Source organism: Amblyomma americanum, chromosome 1 (genome assembly GCF_052857255.1).
Source record: "Amblyomma americanum isolate KBUSLIRL-KWMA chromosome 1, ASM5285725v1, whole genome shotgun sequence".
NCBI lineage: Eukaryota > Metazoa > Arthropoda > Arachnida > Ixodida > Ixodidae > Amblyomma > Amblyomma americanum.
This window is the reverse complement of record NC_135497.1, coordinates 295547427-295568107: the sequence shown is the minus strand read 5'-3', so window position 1 is coordinate 295568107 and position 20681 is coordinate 295547427. Positions and strand designations below refer to the sequence as shown.

Sequence of the window (20681 nt, the reverse complement as noted above, 5' to 3'; positions counted from 1 at the left end):
AACCTGTTCCTACATTTTTTTTTATGTCACTTGACTGTTTATCGAAGTAACATAACTTTGCCATGAGGTTTTCTCTGCACTGCGACGGACGTAACTAGCTTTGGCTCTTGCTTTTCTAAAATGTACGAGGTTCTCTTGTGTTGGGTACCTAAGAAATTTACCCCAGGCTCTGTTTTGTAGTTTTTTGGCTTCCGTGCAGTCTTTTGTCCACCACACTTTCTGGTTTTGTCGCACCACTCCTGAAGACTGAGGAATAGCTAAATGTGCGGCAGTTGATATGCAATTCATGAACTTTTCATTTATTTGATCAATGCTCAGATTTTCTAAAATAATTTTTTTCCAATGTGGCTTCTTCCCTAAAAAGCTCCCAGTCTGCCAAATGAAGTTTCCAACGACACGGCGTTGTTGGGATGTTTTCCGGTGGGGATATTAAACTGATTGAAACAGGGATATGATCACTGCCATATGTGTTGTCGATGACATCCCATTTAAAATCGCTAAAAACACAAGAGGAGCAATAAGTGTGACGGTTAGGTGAGGGTCAATGTATGTGGAGCATATTGTTATGGTTTTGAAATCGAGGACGGTCGCAGCAACTGCCTCATATGTGGTTTTTAGGTCAATTTTCCGAGTAGCAACACCACCCTGGACCACAACAGCAGCGCCTCCAGAAAGCCTGCTTGAGTTATGTCGGTCACAGCGAAAGACTTGATACTTTTTAAGAATTTTTTTTTTTCTGTGGTCCTAGGTTAGTCTCCTGGAGACACATTGCTACTGGGGAGAATGAATGTAAAATATCTGTCACGTCTTTGTAGTTGTGTAAAAGTCCACGACAGTTCCAGTGAACTAGAATTGCCATGATTATAGACTAGATAGGGATAAGGCTTATAACCTAGGTTGGTGGGTCTTTTGGACCAGTTATTGGGCTTTTATCCCTTTTTTTTTGCTCGATAGAGGTTTGCCGCCGCTGCAGCGGAGGCGAGGGAGGAGTTGTGTCCTTCGTATCTTCCAATAGCTGGATGAACGTGCTGAACGCACGGTTGTCTTCCTTTTGGACCTCTCCGTACCGAGAGGGGCCTTGGGGCCGGCTGACCTGGAGGTCCGCGCGGCGGCCTGTTTTGTGGATGGTGGTGCAGAATTACCGTAAAAACCGGACTATAGGTCGGACCGGAATATAGGTCGACCCCCTAACTAACCAATTCTAAAAATGAAAAATCTTTTTCAATGGGAAAAGTACCGAAAGACATCCTTACTTTGAAACAAATGCGACTCGAGAGGTTGCACAATAGTGACAGTATTTAATTTCATTTAAATGCTGCCTGTATGTACACCCGGCAAATTTTTTAACAATATGGCGCACCAATCGGCCCGCGTGTTTGTTTCTGGCACAGGCAAGTACGGCGCTGTAGAGCAAAGCCCTCCTCTTCATGAATCGCCGCAACCAGGATGGCGAGCCTTTGAATTGCGCCCTCGTGAGTCTAGAGGCACGCGCGATCTCTGCCGCTTTCACGCGGATGCATTCGGCAGTCACCGGCAGCGATCTTGCTCGCAGCGCAACGTTTCCTTCCTATTCTCGATACACTACGGTCTGCCCACGAAATGATGTTTTCTTCTGGTTGCTTTAAGTTGTAATACGCAGCTTCTGCCTCCGCCAATACTGAATGCTCTTTTCGGATACTCCAAATTCGCGCTGTGCCGCCAGGTTCCCGTGAGCTTCCTCGTACTCAATTGTGTTTTTCTTGAAGGCGACGGTAAATTGCCGTTAGCTTCCGCTTTCCATCTACTGAAACGCAAAATGGCGGCACTGCTGCTGATGGCGATGGTGATGGAGGCTGCTGACTTCAGCCACCCATTGTTGCAAGACTTCCGTATTTTTTCCGCCAATGACCGGTATATAAGACGGGGGTCGACTTTTCACCATGGTTTTTTTAAAAAAAGTTCGACCTATATTCCAGTTTTTACGGTAGCTGCGGCCACCAGGGGCACGGATGGCCCTGCTACAGGCTCAGTGTGCGTGAGCTGTGCAGGTGCCGAAGGCAGCTATGATGCCGTGCCCTGTTGCACCACAGCAGAGTAGGTTGGGTTTTGTCCCAACGAGAGTAGTGTCCGCACTTCTCTGAATGATATCTTTTCTTTGACTGTTAGTGTTACTATTTCCTTTTCTTTTTTCCAGGCTGGACATGACCGTGAGTAAGCCGGATGACTGCCCTCACAGTTTGCGCAAAGGTTACATTACAGTTTTCATCAGTATGGTCGTGGGAAGCACATTTGGCGCAGGTCTGTTTGCCCCGGCAGCTCTGCAAACCGTGGCCGTACCTCTGGCATTTGTAGCATCGGTGCGGATTGGGTATGTATGGTCTGAGCTTTAGCTTTGTATAGCCTACTTCCACTGAATCGGGAAATATACTAGATGCAAAAGTGAGGACAATGTGTTTCGTTGGTGTTTCCGTGTTGTCGCGTCTTATTTTGATCCTATAGACATTGGTAACGTTCTGCTCTTTCAATCCTTCCAGGAGTTCAGTCTCGGTTAGGTACTTCAGGTCATCATCGAAAATTACTCCACGAAGTGTTGAGTGATCTGTGTGGGCTGATTGTTAGAGGAAGTTCTCCGAATGATGTAACATCTGAGTTTCTCGTATTGATGCTTGTACATAATTTCCAGAAGCAGTTCTCCACTAACTTTGATTTTGTAGCCTTGCCCTATAGCGTCAGATAGGGTTCTTGAAACAAGGAAAGGTGACACAAGTCGAGCGGTTTTTTCAGGGTCTTCGCTATGTACTACATGGTAGTGCTGGAAATTTGTCTTGCTGCCAAAAAATTGAGCAGTCACTTCTGTGCGCCCTCTTTTTAGAGGACGATCAGCGGAAAGTAAGAAATCAAATATCTTTGTAGTTCGGTCGCAGTGCTATCCACCCACCATGGAGCCCAACTAGGGGGCAGGACAGGAACTTGCAAGCAAGTCCTGCCCACACCAGCTATACACCTCAACTATAACCAGATCTCACAAAACCCAGGGTAGTTCGCCACACAAGGTTAACCCTAGCTGCCTATGAAATATGTAAGAAAAAAAAAAGAGAGGAGGAGACAGGAGAGTTATGAGAAAGAAGATAGGAAAGTAAAAGATGGAGGGGAGGATTGGAAAAGGTGACTGCCGATTTCCCCAGTCAGGTCAGTCCAGAGGTGCCGTCTACAGGAAGCTGGGGCCAAAGTGGTGTGTTGCCTCCGCCGAGGGGCCTAAAGTTCCAAATGCTCGGCATTGGCTCAACCACCAGGATTCCCTTTTCTCCGGACACTGCAATGCCCCACAAGGGTAGGCGCGGGTGCTCGGGTCCGTGGTGATGCACTGTTCACCATCATTCCCCTGCGGATGCTCGAGAAACCATGGTGTCGCCACTCACCAACGCCTGCAAGCTGCAGACGCCCCTCTCCGGGGATCTTGTTCTCAGTCCTTCGTCCGTTCGCGCTGTTTTCTACACAAACTGAAGCACTAAAGTAAAACCCTGGGCTAGTTGTAAACAGCTTCTGATTTGTGACAGTCTAAAAGACAAAAATATCACAGACGTAATAATGAGCTAGAAGCAAACTTTGCTTCTATTTGTTGTAGACCCTAATATGAACTGTTTCTCTCATAAATTCAGACTAAACAGCTGACTGGCGAGTTTACATACACACTGCAAGCATAACAGCTGCTGCTTTCCTTAGGTTTCAGTGAATGAAATTAAATGACACTCACTCAGTGTAAAGCTCGCCCATGATGGCAAAAAGTATGACACAGAGAACCACCACAGCGATCTGGTGGCCCGTCCCCACCAGAGCAGAGAACAACAGGGTGTGTGTAGGTGGCCGGAACACATCTCCATGCACTTGTTTCCATCCGTACTCATCACCAAGATCCCGTTCCTGACAAAATGAAACAAAGGCACGCTCAGAGTGTGCAGCACACAAAAATGACTGTACATCATAAATACCCCAGAATTATAGTGAACATCACAAACACTTCCTTTCCACCAGCAGTGCTTAAAAGTGACATCAATAACAGTAGCAATGCAACCACTGCAAACCACAATGTTCAAGTAATTATGCTGTAGTACATCTCAAAGGACGACATAGCACATGTTATTAAGGCACTGCAATTGTGACGATTACTACAAATATTCTGAAACGGCCAACGGCCGTAGATTAAAACAGGCTAGGCATAAAAAGGCAATGTGAAGTAGGAGCTGTTTTTGTCGTGTATCAATATTAACTCTTTCGTTACCACACCACCACGCATCGATCACCGGGGATCAACGGATTCGAAGAACTACCTAGTTTGTTGTTTAGGCATTCTACTTTTGTTTCTTGCGTAGTCTGTGTTTTTTTCCCACATGGCAGCAATTTTTTAAATGCCCCTGAAAATGCGGTTCCACTGTAGTGCGCCCGGGGGACAGCGTCAGCCGCAGAAACTGTGCGTTCGGAAAAAGCTCACTTCGCGAGATTCTGCTGCATCTGCAGGCGATTTGGTGCTTCAAGCAGCAGTGACTCCGATGATGATATTGCATTGTCGGTATTTTTGACAAAGGAGCTGCGCAAACTCAGCAAGCAACGTGAGCACCTCTCCGCCCATAGGCTTCGTTTTCTGCATCTTGTCTGTTTTTTCGCTCACAGAGCCAGTTTAAGCATCACAACCATGTTATAAATGTGATGCCTAGTTTCTGTACTATTTTGACATCCTATGGGCAAGATTTACTTCCATTTGCCCCTAAAGAAAACTGACTTCAGGGCCGGTAAAAATAGAGACAATGACCTTAGAATGATGCTACGTAATAGCCCAAAGCTGTTTGCGAAAGCTGAGGATGTCTTCCAACTGGTCCTAAATCATCCGAAATGTCTTCTGAAGTAGTTTATTTATAATCAGAGCATTGTAGAGCAATCTCAAGCAATTTACCATCCAACCTCGTTAAAACAGACACAGGTATTATGAATTAATGAATCAAACTGTTCCTAAATATTTTCAACAAACACATGCATTTCTTGCTTTCTATATCGAAAACGGTTTGCCAAAAAATGGATATATCAAAATGCCGAGTGCCAAGCTGCAACCGCTCAAATGGCAGGCTTTACCTGACTGCACTGGAGAGTAGTGGTGGTGCGGCAAGCGTTAGCACCACAGTTCACGCTTTACCTCACTTCTGCCAACAGCGCCACAAAAGACACAGCAGCGAGAACAGCTGATAGCCAGAGGGTCAGCACATGTGTCTGCCTCTTGCGCCTGTAGACAGTGCCTCGAAACCAGTGGCATGATCGGTTGTAGCTTTCCAACAGCCATCCTCCGCTTACATCAACTGTCATGAAGTAGTGGTGGTGACAACTGCGATCGCTTTATCCTGGAGTCCAATTTTTACGCAACAGCACTGTAATGCAATGAAGCCACCCTAACTGGCGTTTGACCTGCCACCGCCGCATGCTGCAGTGCTTTGCACGGAAGCCAATTTAGCTGACGTTTGCTGCTTGATCTTTTGTGGCATCTTCAATCGCCACAAGCAGCTTCGAAGCTGTGCGAAAAAGGTCCCAGTTGCTGTTCTTTCACTAATTAAATATGATTTCTCCAACGTGACAGAAATTTTATAATAGGGTCATTCCATATTAAACATCCCAGACGCTGCTCTCGACCATCTCCAATTTGTTAAAAAAATTCATGGAAACTAGGATGTGTGTAATCAAAGCCCGAAATATTTTTTTCAGAAAAAAATTTGTTCGTGAGGTGAGGGCAGTTTGAACGTTTAGAAAAGGCGAGAAACCAGGCACTGCTCAATAATTAATAAAAACTTCAAATTTTTAGAAAACACTTGACCAGTTTTTTCATTGACATCTGTACAGATAATGCCTTTCGATATAATTCGGAGCATGCAGATTTATAGGGCATAAATATTTTTTTGAAAATCGAACAAAAGTATAAAATGCACCATTTTTTCTGTTTTTTGTTTTAAATATCAACCTGCTCTTTGAAATTCAGAGATAGCTGTTTTGTTTTTCTAGATGTCTAGTACCTATTACAAATGTTACTGTCGGTGAAACTGCGTACATCGAAGTAAAAAAAATTCTAAAGTTGCAAAAAGTGCATTTTGAGCCATTAACACTGGTTAATTTCACCTTGAGGTGGTCCAACTAAAAATACAACCAATAGCGGGTTACATAGAACAGTTTATAACCAGTCATTCCTGAAATTTTTATCAAGGTAATTTTTGTTTAAAGTGAGAAAAGAATTTTTGAAGTTGAGCTCTCATCCCGCAAGTTATGTCATCTCTTAATGCCTCTTCACTGCAGAACACGGCACCTGGCATGGCGCAACACTTATGGCCAGATAACGACTGCAGTTTGCCATAGCTCGGTGCGTTCATTTTTAGGGCTGGAGCTAAAGAAGATATCGCGTGACTTTCGGCGGATGGTATAATAAACAAGATCGTTTTCGCCTTCGAAGTTCGTTCAGACCCGCTTTGGTGCGGGGCAGCCAAGAGAAGAAAAGCAAGGGTATACAGCGTGGTGTCTCGCATGGACCACGAGGAGGGCTGACCAGTTATCATGGCAGGCGTATCACAAGTGTTTTATTTATATCTGAATAATATCGCGGAAAGCGCGCGCCTCGGAGCGCACGTGAATATGCGAAGTGCACACCGCTGCGGGGAGTAAGGCGAGATGCGCTGGCGGTGAACGCGGCCCGCTCGCCCGTCGGTGCGTCGCTCCCATGAAGGTTCTTCACCAGCATAGTGGCTCGTCTACAGTTGTCGCTGGAGTATTAATGCAGAAATTGCACTGATTAAATGAAATACAACCAAGACATCACATCGGCAACAAGGGTCAGGTACCATGTGTTGGTGCTGTGTCGTAAATTGTTTCAACACGGGATCGTTCTGGTCATTTCCAGATAGGCGTCTCAAAAGCTCTTATGCTGGTGATTACGTCTGTCATGGCGCTGACAAGAATGACTGACTGGGACAGAACCACACCGCACTAGCTCACTTGGGCATGTGCCGACTCTGCAACGTTACGAAAATCTTTTCCCACGAATACCTGTTGCTTGCCTGCAGCGCAAACCTTACTTAAGAACAAGAATTCTCATTTCGTCTGGCCACAGTGTAGGCAGTGTCATGCTCTGCGGTGAAGAAGCATTAGAAGACGACGCAACTTGCAGGGAGAGAGCTCAAATTCAAAAATTTTTCTCGCGTTAAAACAAGAATTACCTCGATAAAAATTTCAGAAATGAAAGGCAATAAACAGTTCTGCGTAACCTGCTATTGGCAGTGAAGAGGAGTTAACAGACGATGCAACTTGCGCGGCGAGAACTCAACTTCGAAAATTCTTTTATTGCTTTAAACAAAAATTACCTCGATAAAATTTTGGAAATGAATGGTTACAAATTGGTCTACGTAACCCGCTATTGCTTGTATTTTTTCTTGGACCCCTTCAGGCTGAAATTAACGAGTGCTTATGGCTCAAAACGAACTTTTTATAACTTTAGAATTTTTTTTTACTTCGATGTACGCAGTTTCATCGCCTGTAACACTTGTAATACGTACTAGACATCTAGAAAAACAATACAGCTATTTTCGAATTTCCAAGAGCACGTTGATATTTAAAACAAAAACGGCAAAAATGATACATTCTCATACCTTTCTTCGATCTTTTTAAAATATTTATGCCCTATAAATCTGCATGCTCCCAATTATATTAAAGGCATTATCTGTGCAAATGTCAATGAAAAAACTGGTGACGTGTTTTCTAAAAATTTTAATTTTTTATTAATTATTGAGTAGTGCCTGGTTTCTCACCCTTTCTAAATGTTCAAGCTGCACTCAACTCACGAATAAATTTTTTTCGGGAAAATATTCCAAGCTTTGATTACGCACATTAGGATAAGTTTCCATGAATTTTTTTGAACAAATTGGACATGGTCAAACGCAACGTCTGGGACGTTTGGCGTGGAATGACCCAATACGAATTGTCTATAGTGAACCACTTTAGTCTTTACTTATTCACTATAACGAGGTTTCACTGTATTACCTTTTATAATTTTCATGTGAGCAGATCATTACAAATCGCTATGGCAAATATACTTTTTATGTTTCTCCATTTATTCTATTCGGCTTCTATAAGAACATTTTTAGCACCAACTGATAATGTCAACAAGTACATTTATCAAGCTATATTTTCATACATTACATTTTACTTCGAAAGTTTTTTGCAGCGTGTGAAAAATTTATATCAGACACTTCGAATATGGCCTTCTTTCATGTAAAGCCAGTGCAAAAAATAATGCTAACTCGAAAAGTTTCGGACATAAATTTAAACTTTTGGTGGCTAGTTTACAAACAAATTTCAAAACTTTTGTATGTTCCAGAATGTTTTTTTTTTTTTTTTCTCCAGGAGATATTCTCTTGTCAGTACAAATTTTTTCCTTAATTTCTTAATTTTCAACATTTCTGTGTGTTTGCTATTTTTTGTTTGCAATATTCACACTAAGTATTACACCTCACATATTTTGCAGGAAAAAATTGTCTCAGAACTTTGAATACCAGTGATTTTTCCACTTGTAACGAAAGAGTTAAAGAGAAGCAGGGGAAAATAAGGAGATGTGATGTGGCTTCGATAGGTGGGAACTTTCTCCGGGTGATGTTGCAGCAAACCAAGAGAAGGGGAGCAGGTAAGCATCACACAAGTAGTTGCTCTAGTCACATTCGGCCCAGAGAAAAAATTTTTTCCTACACATTTATTTCGGGGCACCTTAAAAAGGATAAAACATTAAACATTTTGTACCAAAATATTAACAACTGAAATGGTTGAAAATAAAGCACAAAAATGGTAGAGGGGGCAGGGGGATGGGTTCCTTGCAAACACAAAGTGAACAAAAAAGGGAGAAGCCTCGAGGAGCTTTCCAACGTTTCGACAAGAGCACTTGCCTTCATCTGGATTGGGGTCTTTAAGGAAATAAACTGAACTGAACTGAAGTGGCCTTGTCGAAACATTGGCAAGCGCCCTGAGGCTTCCCCCACCCTTGTTCACTTTGTGTTTGCATGAAAATAGTTTCACAGAAACAAATATTGGTCCAATGTTAAGGAGAAACAGCCAAGGCGGAGTTGATTTGTAATCACGTAGTAATTATTGGTATCCACCGAAGTGCAGCCATACGGCTACAAAGGAAAGCTATACAGCTTCCATAGAAGCTTCGCAGTTAAAAAAAAATTTGTCCTGGCCGAACTAAGAGCCAATAGTATACAGTTACAAATATGAAGCATGTCATGCATGAGTTAAAACCAACTAATAGAAACGATCAAAAAGATTGCCCACGAACAGATTACTGCTGCCTTTTCTCCTTTCGTTCATGCACCCAAAACATTAAACCAAGCACAGCAGTGCTGCAGACTCCAAAGTTCATTAGCAGTGACAGGCCTTCAGCTCACTGTGGTAACAAAGCAACGACAAAATACAAGAAACTCTAGAGAGAAACATGCCATTGACCCACTATTTGTAAAGAAATTACACCATCCGGATCAAGCCTAGCTTTTGTGGTTCATTACTAGATACCTCGTGGAAAACAGCACAGAGAATGAAAGACTAGAATACACAGGATAGGCACTGTTGTGAACTCCTTTTTCTAGTCTTTCGTCCTCTGCACTGTTTGCCACTATGAACTATTACCAACTTGCCAAACTAACTACTGCAAAATCATTAAATACTAGCTTCAAGTACTACCAACTGGCAACAGCAGCAGCAGCGAATTCCCAGTAGCATTGGCTAACACGCAAAAACTGCCAGACTGGCAAACAGCTAATGTAGGATTCTGTATTTTCAGATGCACTGAGGCATTACGGAGCAAAATAAGAGGATACTTTTTTTATATTGATACGTATATCCTTTTTCTGCCTCGTCAAATGGTGAGGTTTACCTTCTCTTCTCTTCCATGATTTCCCATAAGCAAATTCAATATAAATGTACACTGCTGTTAACATAATGCCCATGGGTCTTCAGTGTAATCAAATAATATGAAGTTTAATACTAACCAGCCAGGAATCCGTAACAATACTGGCTGAGCCTTTCAGACAAATCTAGTTCAATTTATACAAACAGATGCACCATGGCTGTATAAATGTGATTATAATGTACTCAATATGATATGCTGGCAAATATATTGCTGTTAACAGCTTCGTGTGAAATAAGTGAATTTATTCTTGATCTGGTGGTCAGTGACTGCCAGCAAGCTTCTTTGCACAGCCAGAATCAAGCTGAACAAAGAATGGTCATTCAATGTCTGTACTGCACATGCAAAAGCATAGCACATCTAACTACCATCGATATAATCATAGAAGGATGGGCCAGTTCCAAGCTTGCGTCCTCCACATTTAAAAAGCGTCACAATTCCCTTGACAGCAGAAGCCTGATAAGCTGAGTGGTCCACACTGATAACTAATTGCCAAGCTCCTCTTGTACAGCTTACAATGATAAGGCATGAGTGCAATCGTGCCTCATCTGTAGGCATGCTTCCATGTTTCTGATAAACTGCAAAGTATAGCAGCAAAGTTACTATGCCTTTTTCTATGAATTTTGCGGTGAAAAAATAGCACTACTGCAATCACAAGTGCTCTCCAATAGTTTTCAATAAAAAGAAAGCCCCATGATTGCAATTCATAAATTTTTTCATACCTCACAGGATCAGCCTGAGAACAAAGGACCATGCCAATAAAGCATGCAAAAGCTGAATGTTGTAAAAGCATTGTGCAGGTGTACATGGAAGTACACACATCTCTCTAATGAGATTGCACAAGGAAGAGGTAACCTTGTCCCTTATGGAACTAAGTGCAGACAGAGCTCCTCCAGTGTGAACTGCAGGCTATAAATGCAGGTAGCACAATGATCCACGGCACCATTTGTGTCTATATGAACTACGAGGAGCTGCAGTTTGTACAAGACAACACTTCCTAAAAAGACACCTGTGCGTGCTTTGTTTTTGAGTTATTTCCTTTCGTTAACATTTCACTTCACCCACTTTCAGGGCAAAAATGTGGAGGCTAATGAAAAGGGTTCAGCCCAAGTTAAGGACAACGCAGCGAGCCATGGAAAGAAAAATGATAGGTGTAACGTTAAGAGACCGTAAGCGGGCAGAGTGGGTGAGGGAACAAACACGGGTTAATGACATCCTAGTCGAAATCAAGAGAAGGAAATGGGCTTGGGCAGTGCATGTAATGCGAAGGCAAGATAACCACTGGTCCTTAAGGGTAACGGATTGGATTTCAAGAGAAATTAAGCGTAGCAGGGGGCGGCAGAAGGTTAGGTGGGCGGATGAGATTAAGAAGTTTGCGGGCATATGGTGGGCGCAGCTCGCAAAGAGACATAGAAGAGGCCTTTGCCCTTCAGTGGGCGTAGTCAGGCTGATGAAGATGAATTACAGTAATCCCTCGTTATAACGATATTGCTTTACTCGAAATATCGCTTTATTCGAAATTTCTTCCGATCCCGACCCAAACGCATACATATTAAGCCGCATTACTCGAAGTGCACGAAGAGCTTGACCCGCTTAGTTAAGCAGTTAAGCGACGTGCCACTGCCCTGCGATGGCCAGTGCTGCCACTGGTGGGGCTTGTGAGATGCAGGTTGCTCTTCCCACACAATCTCTCACGACCTATCATTAATTTAACTGCCACCTGCCATGGTGGTCAGTTTTCTCGCAATCCGGTGGGTAGGTTGTGATGACATCACTAAGTCACGAGACATAGGTGGCCCACCTGCCGCCTAGGTTGCTCCTCTGGGGATTTTTCACTCAACTCTGACACTGCCGTCGCCAACAACCACACAGACACCAAATTTTCCGCAGAACGGGAGTCTTAATGCTATCGCATTAAAATATCTGTGCGATTATAGAAGGTTCAACATGCAGGGGCCAAGGGACATATACAAATAAATGTAGCACATGTGCAAGCATCGCAGTTACATGAAGACTTATTGCATACTCAGAAAAAGCATTCCATAGCCGACGGCTAAAACAACTCAAAATCATGAAACAAAGTCTTGCTAACAAATTTAAGTACAAAGGAAGACCACTGAAAAAATAAAAGGCCAGTTTGAAGGATATGTCTCAATATTCTCATAATTTTTCTATGAGAGGTTTTATGGCTGCAACAAAACTGAAGTGATTACTGGATGAGGCCAACTAATGAGTAAAAAGCTACAAGCACCTGAGATAGATACCTGCAGTAAAATGAGAAAGCACTGGCAGCAGCAGGAGACTAGCATGATTAAACACCATTACCTTCCAGCTAACGATCAGACATGTTATTGTGTAAGTAACTTCAGTGCAAGCATACCACAATCACTTACTTTTGTGGTGTGCATTCACAGCAACACTTTGCTACATTAATGCTACGTTCTGCCACAAAGAAAGAGGCACCACAATGCTCAGCCACTTCTAGACCAGAACAGCAACTTCAGAGGCATGCAGCTGTGGAACAGCAATGCAGTATCAAGCAACATGCCATGCAAGTTCACCAATTAACAGGTGCAGGAGGTAGAGAAGAGAGCCCCAGCAACATCAGCAATGGGGAGGGGTTATTGGAGATGTGATTTCAGTTTTACCACTTGCACGATTTGCCACTCATTGCCCACCATGTCATCCATCTCCTCGTCCTTGCTGTAGCGGGCGTAGTCCTTGCGTAGGGTGCGCATCAGGATCATGCTCACCAGACCCACCAGGAAGATTACCATCATGAAGGAATTGAAGATAGAGAACCAGTGAATCTGCAATGAACCAGCATTAACCATTAGGGCATCAACTCAAAACTGCTGGAGTACCACAACAACCACTGCACATACCTCATCATGTGCAAAACCAAAATAAGCAGCACTTGCACACATCCTGAAACTGGAACAAGTCTCAGAAATCTCTAAGCTTGAACTGCACTATTCGAAAACTGGAAGCTTTTCAGGTTAATCAGGGCAAGGCAGTTCTTCACAAGTTTAAACATAATATAGGGAACAACAAAAGAAAAGCAATGGACCAGTTCTTATCCTACATCCTTCTCTCTGGTGTTTCATCTTTTCAGATCACCAAAATTACGTACCAAATGGATCAGAATTCAGCTTAAAAGCAACATCAACTATGGTTTCCACTGCACGTCTATGGTGTCAGGCTGTTTCTGTGGTGTCAAATTCCAAGCACAAATACAGCCACCATCACAAATATTTTACACAAAGTAAATTCATTCCCTGCAAACTTTTGGTCCTTACCAAAAAAATCCTTACCAAAAAAAAAATTATCAAGTACAAAATGGAATTGAACTAAATATGCTGGTAAGCACCAACAAAAAGTGTTCATATGATAGACACAGAGTGCCTGTGCAGGTAACCATGGTTGCAGATCATGATGGTTAACACAGAACCAGTCACTCTGCTTGCCTGATGCCCATAAGAGCACAACGGTACTTCCAGACGCAGGCCCAACTCCTTGTAGTGTATGGCATATCTCGCAGCATCGCTCAAAGAAAGCACTCCAGCATAGGAGCAGGTTTTCTAAGTGCTTCAACCCCACTCTGGTCATGGTATGTGTACCGTGGTGACTGCCCCACAGCCTACCCTTGTGGTTTGCTTTCCCGCGATGCACTGTCTGCAGCAGCCTCGCCTCGAGGAGGGGCACATTCCCTGGTTAGTTACCTTAACTAACAAGAGATGGCGCCAGCGTCTCTGTGGAAGAGACGGCTTGCAGCTCGCGTGCGGGAGAGAGGATGGGGCTCTTCGGCTGGGATCGTCGGCGCGAGCGGACGTTTCGCACGCGGCTCTGCTCTTCGCCAGCGGGGCGAGGAAGCGGTGAAAAGACTGGCTCTTGTATCTCGTCCCGTCCGGCTTTCGGAGTATCCCTTGCCCTAGCGTCGGCGAACATTCGCTCGTAACCTTGCTGGTGAGTCGGACGACCTCGAATCATGAGCGTATCTTGTTGCTAGCTGGCGTTATTGCTGCTGTAGCAATAAATGCCTGTTTGTGTCTGCCAATTTGTCGTTCCTTTGTTACGTTAGAGCAAGGCCCGCCGTGGTCGGCGAGTGCTTCGTAGCGTATACGATCACGGGGTGGGGTCCGGCGGTTTTGAACAGTGTCAGCCGCGAGCGGGGAGAACGTATTTAACTCCCCCAATTCAACCCCCCAGTACTAAGCATCTCAGCTAACACGTGCCTTGACTACGTTTGATTACATATGTCCTAAACTGCTTTTCTGCAAGAGCTTGAAACTAAAAGCTAACTTTGTATAAGCTATTTCGGATAAGCAGGTAAATGATCAAGCAAGGACAAAGCATTTAAAGCATTTGTTTCGAGTGAAACAAGACCACTGAATCCATGACTGTCTTGCTGTCAAATTATTTCACACTTTCTGCATAAAGAGAATAAAACTTGCCCTGTGCTGGAAAAAGCTTGGATCCAGGTATTTGTCAAACCTTTCTTCAAAGCGAACAGTTGATGGCTTCCAGATAACCTGGTTTTAAAGGAAACAAAAAAATTATAAAACAAAAACTAAAGAAACTATATGCAAATACTCTTGTAGTATAAAGCGTAGCATGACACAGCATTCATACCTAAAGCACTCTTTTTCTACCTACCTTTCTTTTGAAGTCTACAGACTTTAGCCACCGATGACAGGCACAACTAATCAAAAACCATACACTTTCAATGCAAAAAATTTTACTGAAGCTTCACATGCTTCCGCAGACAAAATGGCTGCAACACTGCAGATTCAGTGACGAAGTGAATAGAATAAACTTCCATCTCAGCATCTGCGAATTTCTTGTAGTACACCAAGAAACAATAAAGACCAAAGAAAAGCCTATCACAGCTGTTCTCAAAAAGTTAACATGATGTAAATAAAGCTGGTTATTAAGAAAATTACACCGAGCTTAACATCCCAAAAATAACAGTTACTGCAAAAGCTGCTACATTGGAGGGCTCTGCATTCCCTCTGTCCATTTTTAACAATGGGCTTCTGTGGTCTGCTGCATAAAAATTAACTCCTATTCCCTACTGCCACTCGTAATACTGTTATGTACAAACTTTGGCATGACACGATAGGTAAAGCAGGTTTTCATGGACCTTGTCCCAGGTGAAACAGGAAAGCCAGAAGGGCAGACTGACTGCCAAGGCTGCTTTTCCTTGCTGCGTCTGCAGCCACAGCTGTTTAACATCTAATCGTAACAAACCTCACAAGGGATGTTCAGTGTTTTTTAAAAGCGGCTGAAGAACAGCCTTAGAAGTCAATCTTCCCTTCTGGTTCTCCCCTCTTTCATCTGGCATCTGGGACCCACCAGAATAAGGTCTTATGACTATCATGTTGTGCCCATGCTGCTATGCGAAAATATGCAGGAATTGACCCAAGCTAGCCAACAAACAGATCTGGATTTGCGATCTTAAACAGCCTAGTGCATCTTTGAAGGGACAGCCGACCCACTTCCAGCAACAATTATTTTCTTGGTGGCGATCAAAAGCTACTTGTCCAAATAAACATATACCTGGTTGTGGGGTGTGGTAGTCAACATCTGCAAAGCCTGGCGTTACAGATATGACAAATACTTGAACTAGGCAACAACAACTGCGACATTAATAGAGTGGGAGGCACACGGTGCGAGTTCGAGGCACCCGTTAACCGTGCCAGGGCCAGCTGCTGCTGCTTTGTCGTGTTCCCTAGTTGCGCTGTAACAGCAAGCCTAGGGCCACGTAGCATCAAGCCATTTTTCTGTGAAATGGTAAAGCCGTTTTACTTTTTTTGATGGCCGCTTTAAGTGTCTGGTCACAGATGAAGAACGGTTTATATTGTTTACGTTGACTCTTTAACAAGCACCCACTACACACCCCTGTGCGTATATTTGGACGTATAATACAGAGAACATAAAGACCAGGAAAGCAAGCATAGAACACTCTTGGTAAATTCCTTGTGTAGGTGAGTGCTCATCTGCTTGGCCACGGCCGCTCATGGTGGAGGAAACCTCAGCATACCTCTTGCACTCTTGTCATAGCACTACCGAACGTGCTACAGCAGGATACAACTTAAAGAAACAGCAGTTGGTAACACTGGGCCATGGTCCACAATGTCCTGTATCCCTACATCACAAGCAGTGTACCACTACTTCATTTCATTAATTATTCGTAAAGCGCAGCCACATTGCCTTTTCTTATTCAAAATGTTATTTCGCTGCTTTCCTGGTCTTCATGATTATACGTTCCAATATATGTATAGCGGAGTGCATAGGGCGCTCATTAAACAGTCAACGCAAAAAATGTAAACCAAGCTTTTTCCGTAACTAACGATACAAAGTAGCCATCACAAAAAAACAGGTCTTCACCCCTTCACAGAGTGGTGGCTTGATGCTATGTGGCCCTACCTAGGCTTGCTGCCATAGCGTGACAGCACCTTGGCCTGGCGCATTTCTTGGCCGCTCCCATGCACATGCACCGTGCCCCCCCCCCCCCCCCCCCACAGCATTCAGGCGCCCTCCTTCGCACAAACACAAGTGACAAAACAGACAACGCCGAACATGAAATTATTAAGCACTTTACATTCCCGCACGAAAGTGAGGGCAAATGTCGTCACTCTGTGCATCCTCCATCCTCGCAGCAAGTGCCCAATGGAAAGAGCAGCGCCGCAGTGTGGCCCCGCAGTCGCTGCTGCCGCGGAGTCCTAGGCCGCGAAGCCGCGGCCCATGTATTTTTGAAAACTTGTACTTTTGTTAATAGATCAAAGGCCTGTACGCTAGCACAGAAAAGTAAAGCTTGCTGCAGCCTCTCCTTTTCTACAACAGCACATATTGCATCTTGTGCTTAAAATTACACAGCTCCCATAGGGGTACAAGCCCGGAGCCTTGAGCTATGCATGGAAACGACAGTACAACTGTGCTCAGGCACGTAGCCACGAATTTTTTCGGGAGGGACCTAAGGTAATTTCTACTAGCTGTATGGGGGGAGGCGGTTGCTGGCAGTTGCTTGAGCACTGCCTGGGGGGGCCTGACTATGCTATTATCATAATAGCAGAGACAAACTGCAAGCACAAAAAAAAATCTGATCACAAAATTTCAAAACGCAGTCTGCAAATTGGATGAAGAAAAAGTATGCCTGGATATCGTGCCCTAAAAGGCAGCACTGTTCAAACGAACAAATGTTCATTACCAAGACACCGTAGCTGCACGTTTTAGTTCCAAGACAATGCTTCAGTTCGTACCGGTAGCAGTGCACATAACAATGCGTCATTCTCATTTAAAGCTACAGGTACAGGCACACTCATGCACAGTAACATAAGCATGTGCAGAGCATCCCATAAGTGGGCCTGTAAGGGGGGGGGCACATTCTGGCAGAGCTCCTGCTCCCATTTGTTCCCTGCTTTTGTACCACATTTCAGCAAAACATCAGTAGCGCTAAGGGCACAAGGCTCCCATCCCCTTTTGTATACAACAAAGCTCAATAAAAGCTGGGCTATCAATGATAAAAGCAGTTAAAGGAGAACCCCTAATTGCACACAACATCCTAAAATAGCCATCACTTCAACTACTCAGTCTTTAACTGCACGTATTTCACGATAATTTTTAGTTAAAAGAAAAAAGAAAGAACTAGATAGTTGTGCAGAGTCAAGCTGCTGAGTGGATACAGCAGCTTGGCTCCCACATCAACTAGTCTTCCAAACTGCTGTCCCACCTACATGTCCGTATGGTGGCGTAGACCTATTTAGATGGGGAGAGGGGCTTCCACTCTATCAGCCACACTTGCTGCACTACCACCACCCTGTCTGTAGAATAAACTGTGTTAATACTCACCTCGTAAGTAAGAGCTATCTTCTGGTTGAGAACAAGTTTTGTCTTTACTTCACTGGTCAAGTTTACATCAACAATCCGATTGCCATTGTAGCCAATTTCAAACTTCTTGTGTGTCCACAAGTAATAGCTGTTGTCAGACTCATCATGCTCCCCAACAATCCCTGTAAAAGAAAAGTATAAAGCCATCCAGATGTCTAGCATTAACAAAGCTGCACCACTTGCTTCCAACATTTGCAAGATTGGAACGGTTCTGCAATGCTCTTTTTCAGTGCCTTAGTCGTGAAAACTAACTGCGGGCACGTGGCACGAGCAAATCTATGGCTATTTACAGACCTAGCCAAGGTGCTGAACATTGATATTCAAATAACCAGAGAGAAGCGCTGCACTACAGCATCCATGCTCTCAATTCCTTCAGCCACACTACTGTACATCAAAAACACAAGCAACAGCACTGTTTGCTTCCACAATAATAGCTGGAAGGCTACACCTACCACGAGTAGTGCCAAACACACGCGCCACTAAGAACTTCAATGCAATCAATGTAATAACTTACCCCAGATAGGCAGCCCATCAATATACATCTGATACCAGTAGTGGTTTTTTACAGCATATATGAATGCTTGAAGTTTTGCACTGCTCAGAGTGATTTCACAGTAGGCTGTCTTGGCCACTGGTGCTGCAAATGAAGATGGACTTGTCAGCCAAACGCTTAAGTTAATAGGGCTCTAATATAGGCCCAAAAGAGCTCACCTTTGAAAAGTATGTCCAGGCCACTAAATTCAAGCTCGACTCCCAGAAGTGCTTCGCCCAAGGTTTCATGGTAATGACTGATGGAGGCCTTTGGGCCAACACAAAAAGGCAGTGACAAATAGGTATATGTCTCCTGCCGGTTGTGGTAAGGTCCCACAGTGTTCATCCACAACACTACTTCTTCATTGTCTTGATACTGAAAGCAGAAAGAACGCACTTCCAGCAACACAGGCCGTTTTCAGGCAACAAAGCCACAGAGAAACGTGTTTGGGTCACAGCTGCTTCAATGAATAACACCTGTTCTCTTGCCGGGCGCGACCGGCAGAATGGCGCAGCTTACAACGTCGAGCACAAAGTAACAGCAACGTTCCGGCGTTGCAAATGCGCTACTGCAGCTACGAGGAGGATAAGAATTAGGCTTATTCCGGCTTCACGCGAGTTTTTGAACTCATGATCGAGGTTAAGGCAAACCTTGCATTATAAACATAAACACATGTGTGAACGTTTTATACGCAGAAAGCAATGGGCCACGTTATCAATGTCACGCTATGAAGTTAAGAACAACGCCGCCGTAGCCGCAAAAGAACTTATCGCCGTTGTGCAACGGTATAAAGCTGTCATATCGAAAACTACTCGCAAAGCTAGTACGCATACGAATTCTTGTCAGCGGGTAAAATGAAAGATGCGGGAGGGTGTGTGCCGCACTCCGTCGCCCCAAACCTATTCGGTGTTAGCGCTCAGCGCGGCAGCAAGACCTGAATTTACACCACAGTGCAGCGTGCGCTTGACTCAGATGCAGATACCATACCTTGTGATCGTGCTCATCACTTTCGGTTGGCCTGAAGCAGATCAATAGTAGCACAAATGCATATCCAAATCGTTTCATGATTAATACGTCGCGTAAGTACTCTTCATGACTCGACGACAGCACTACTAGTACATCGGTTCGTCCAGCCACGTCAGCCCTAAACGCCTAATTTAATGAATGGCGCTTGTAACGAGCTAGTTTCTTTTTTCATGTAATAAATAAAAATAACAAGAAAGTTGTTTTTGAAGTTTTATAACTACTACTAATGTATTAATGTTATTTTACCAAGATATTTACTTCACTTTTGTGCAAACGCTGGACGCCGAATTAACGCGCCAGGTTCAAATTTGTTTTTACGTACCTGCAAATGATGCGACTCAACGAAGTAACCCAACGAAATAAATTCAACAATGTAAAGAAAAGCATTGTAGTCACATATCAGGTTTGCTGGCAGCCTGACCAAACATCTTTTTAGAGCTCGGTAAGCAGAGATGTCCTGGTTTGCCCATCAGCTTGAGTCATTCGCCAAAAAACATGACCTATATATTTATCTAGGTAGAAACCTACAAACTGTTTGCGCTGAAATTTCGCATGGAATTCAATGTTTGAGGCTTTCTTCTTACAGTAATGTATTCGGCATCGGTTATTACTTAGGCTGTGTCACGGGAATGGCAAACCCCCGCTCACAGCAACAAGCATGGCCCTCAGACGAGGTCAGCTGGCTCACGCAGCCGTGTGGACTCGTGCTGCCATGCGCTGGAAGAATAAATAACTCGCGAAACAAAACCAAACAGAATTCTTTGTTTGAAAACAGAAAAAGAAGACCCCCGTTCTGCTTGTAGGAAGTTTGGGGTGTGAGGTAGAGATTGTTATAATTTGGCGCTTCTGATGTGCTGGGAAAGGCCTCCAGTACTGGTAGCTAATCACTCCGTAGTCTCGTATTTAAAGGACTGCTGTGGCTTCGGTGGGCGGGCACCGCGACAGTAGGTGTTAATGTTGATGGTGTTTCTGTTACTACCGTGTTTGGGGCGTCGCTTTGTAGCTTTTATGTTCTTTCCACATTCACTTGTACTGATGTTGGTGAACTCTTATGGCGCAAGGGCATCTTTGGCCAAAGAGGGCCATTACACAAGGTTTCTTTTTTAATAAAGGTGGGGTCAAAGACCCGTTTTTCAATCATTTCACCCTAAAGTAGCCGAATACCAGGCGGGGGAAAGCTTGAACCTATTGTACCACCGGTGGGTACACAGCGGCCCTCTATTTTCCATAGCAAATTGTTATTTCCCCTCTGGAGTACAGGATATTAGACCTCTGGAC

The 20681-nt window shown here is 44.0% G+C and overlaps 1 protein-coding gene across 2 annotated transcripts in view; it reads right to left on the bottom strand.

Annotated features, from left to right (window-relative positions):
• TM9SF3 (transmembrane 9 superfamily protein member 3) overlaps nucleotides 1-19543 on the bottom strand; it is a 62359-nt gene extending 42816 nt beyond the window's left edge. The window contains exons 1-7 of one of the 2 annotated variants that reach the window (XM_077649561.1): nucleotides 19365-19543; nucleotides 18557-18752; nucleotides 18360-18482; nucleotides 17807-17967; nucleotides 14410-14487; nucleotides 12634-12765; nucleotides 3734-3900 (exon numbers count right to left, since the gene is read on the bottom strand). In XM_077649561.1, coding sequence (XP_077505687.1) covers nucleotides 3734-3900; nucleotides 12634-12765; nucleotides 14410-14487; nucleotides 17807-17967; nucleotides 18360-18482; nucleotides 18557-18752; nucleotides 19365-19442 — 935 coding nt within the window. In that variant the 5' untranslated portion in view covers nucleotides 19443-19543. Of the gene's footprint in view, nucleotides 1-3733; nucleotides 3901-12603; nucleotides 12766-14409; nucleotides 14488-17806; nucleotides 17968-18359; nucleotides 18483-18556; nucleotides 18753-19364 lie in introns of both variants that reach the window. The other variant, XM_077649562.1, reaches the window with a different exon arrangement.
• Nucleotides 19544-20681: the final 1138 nt, after the last annotated feature.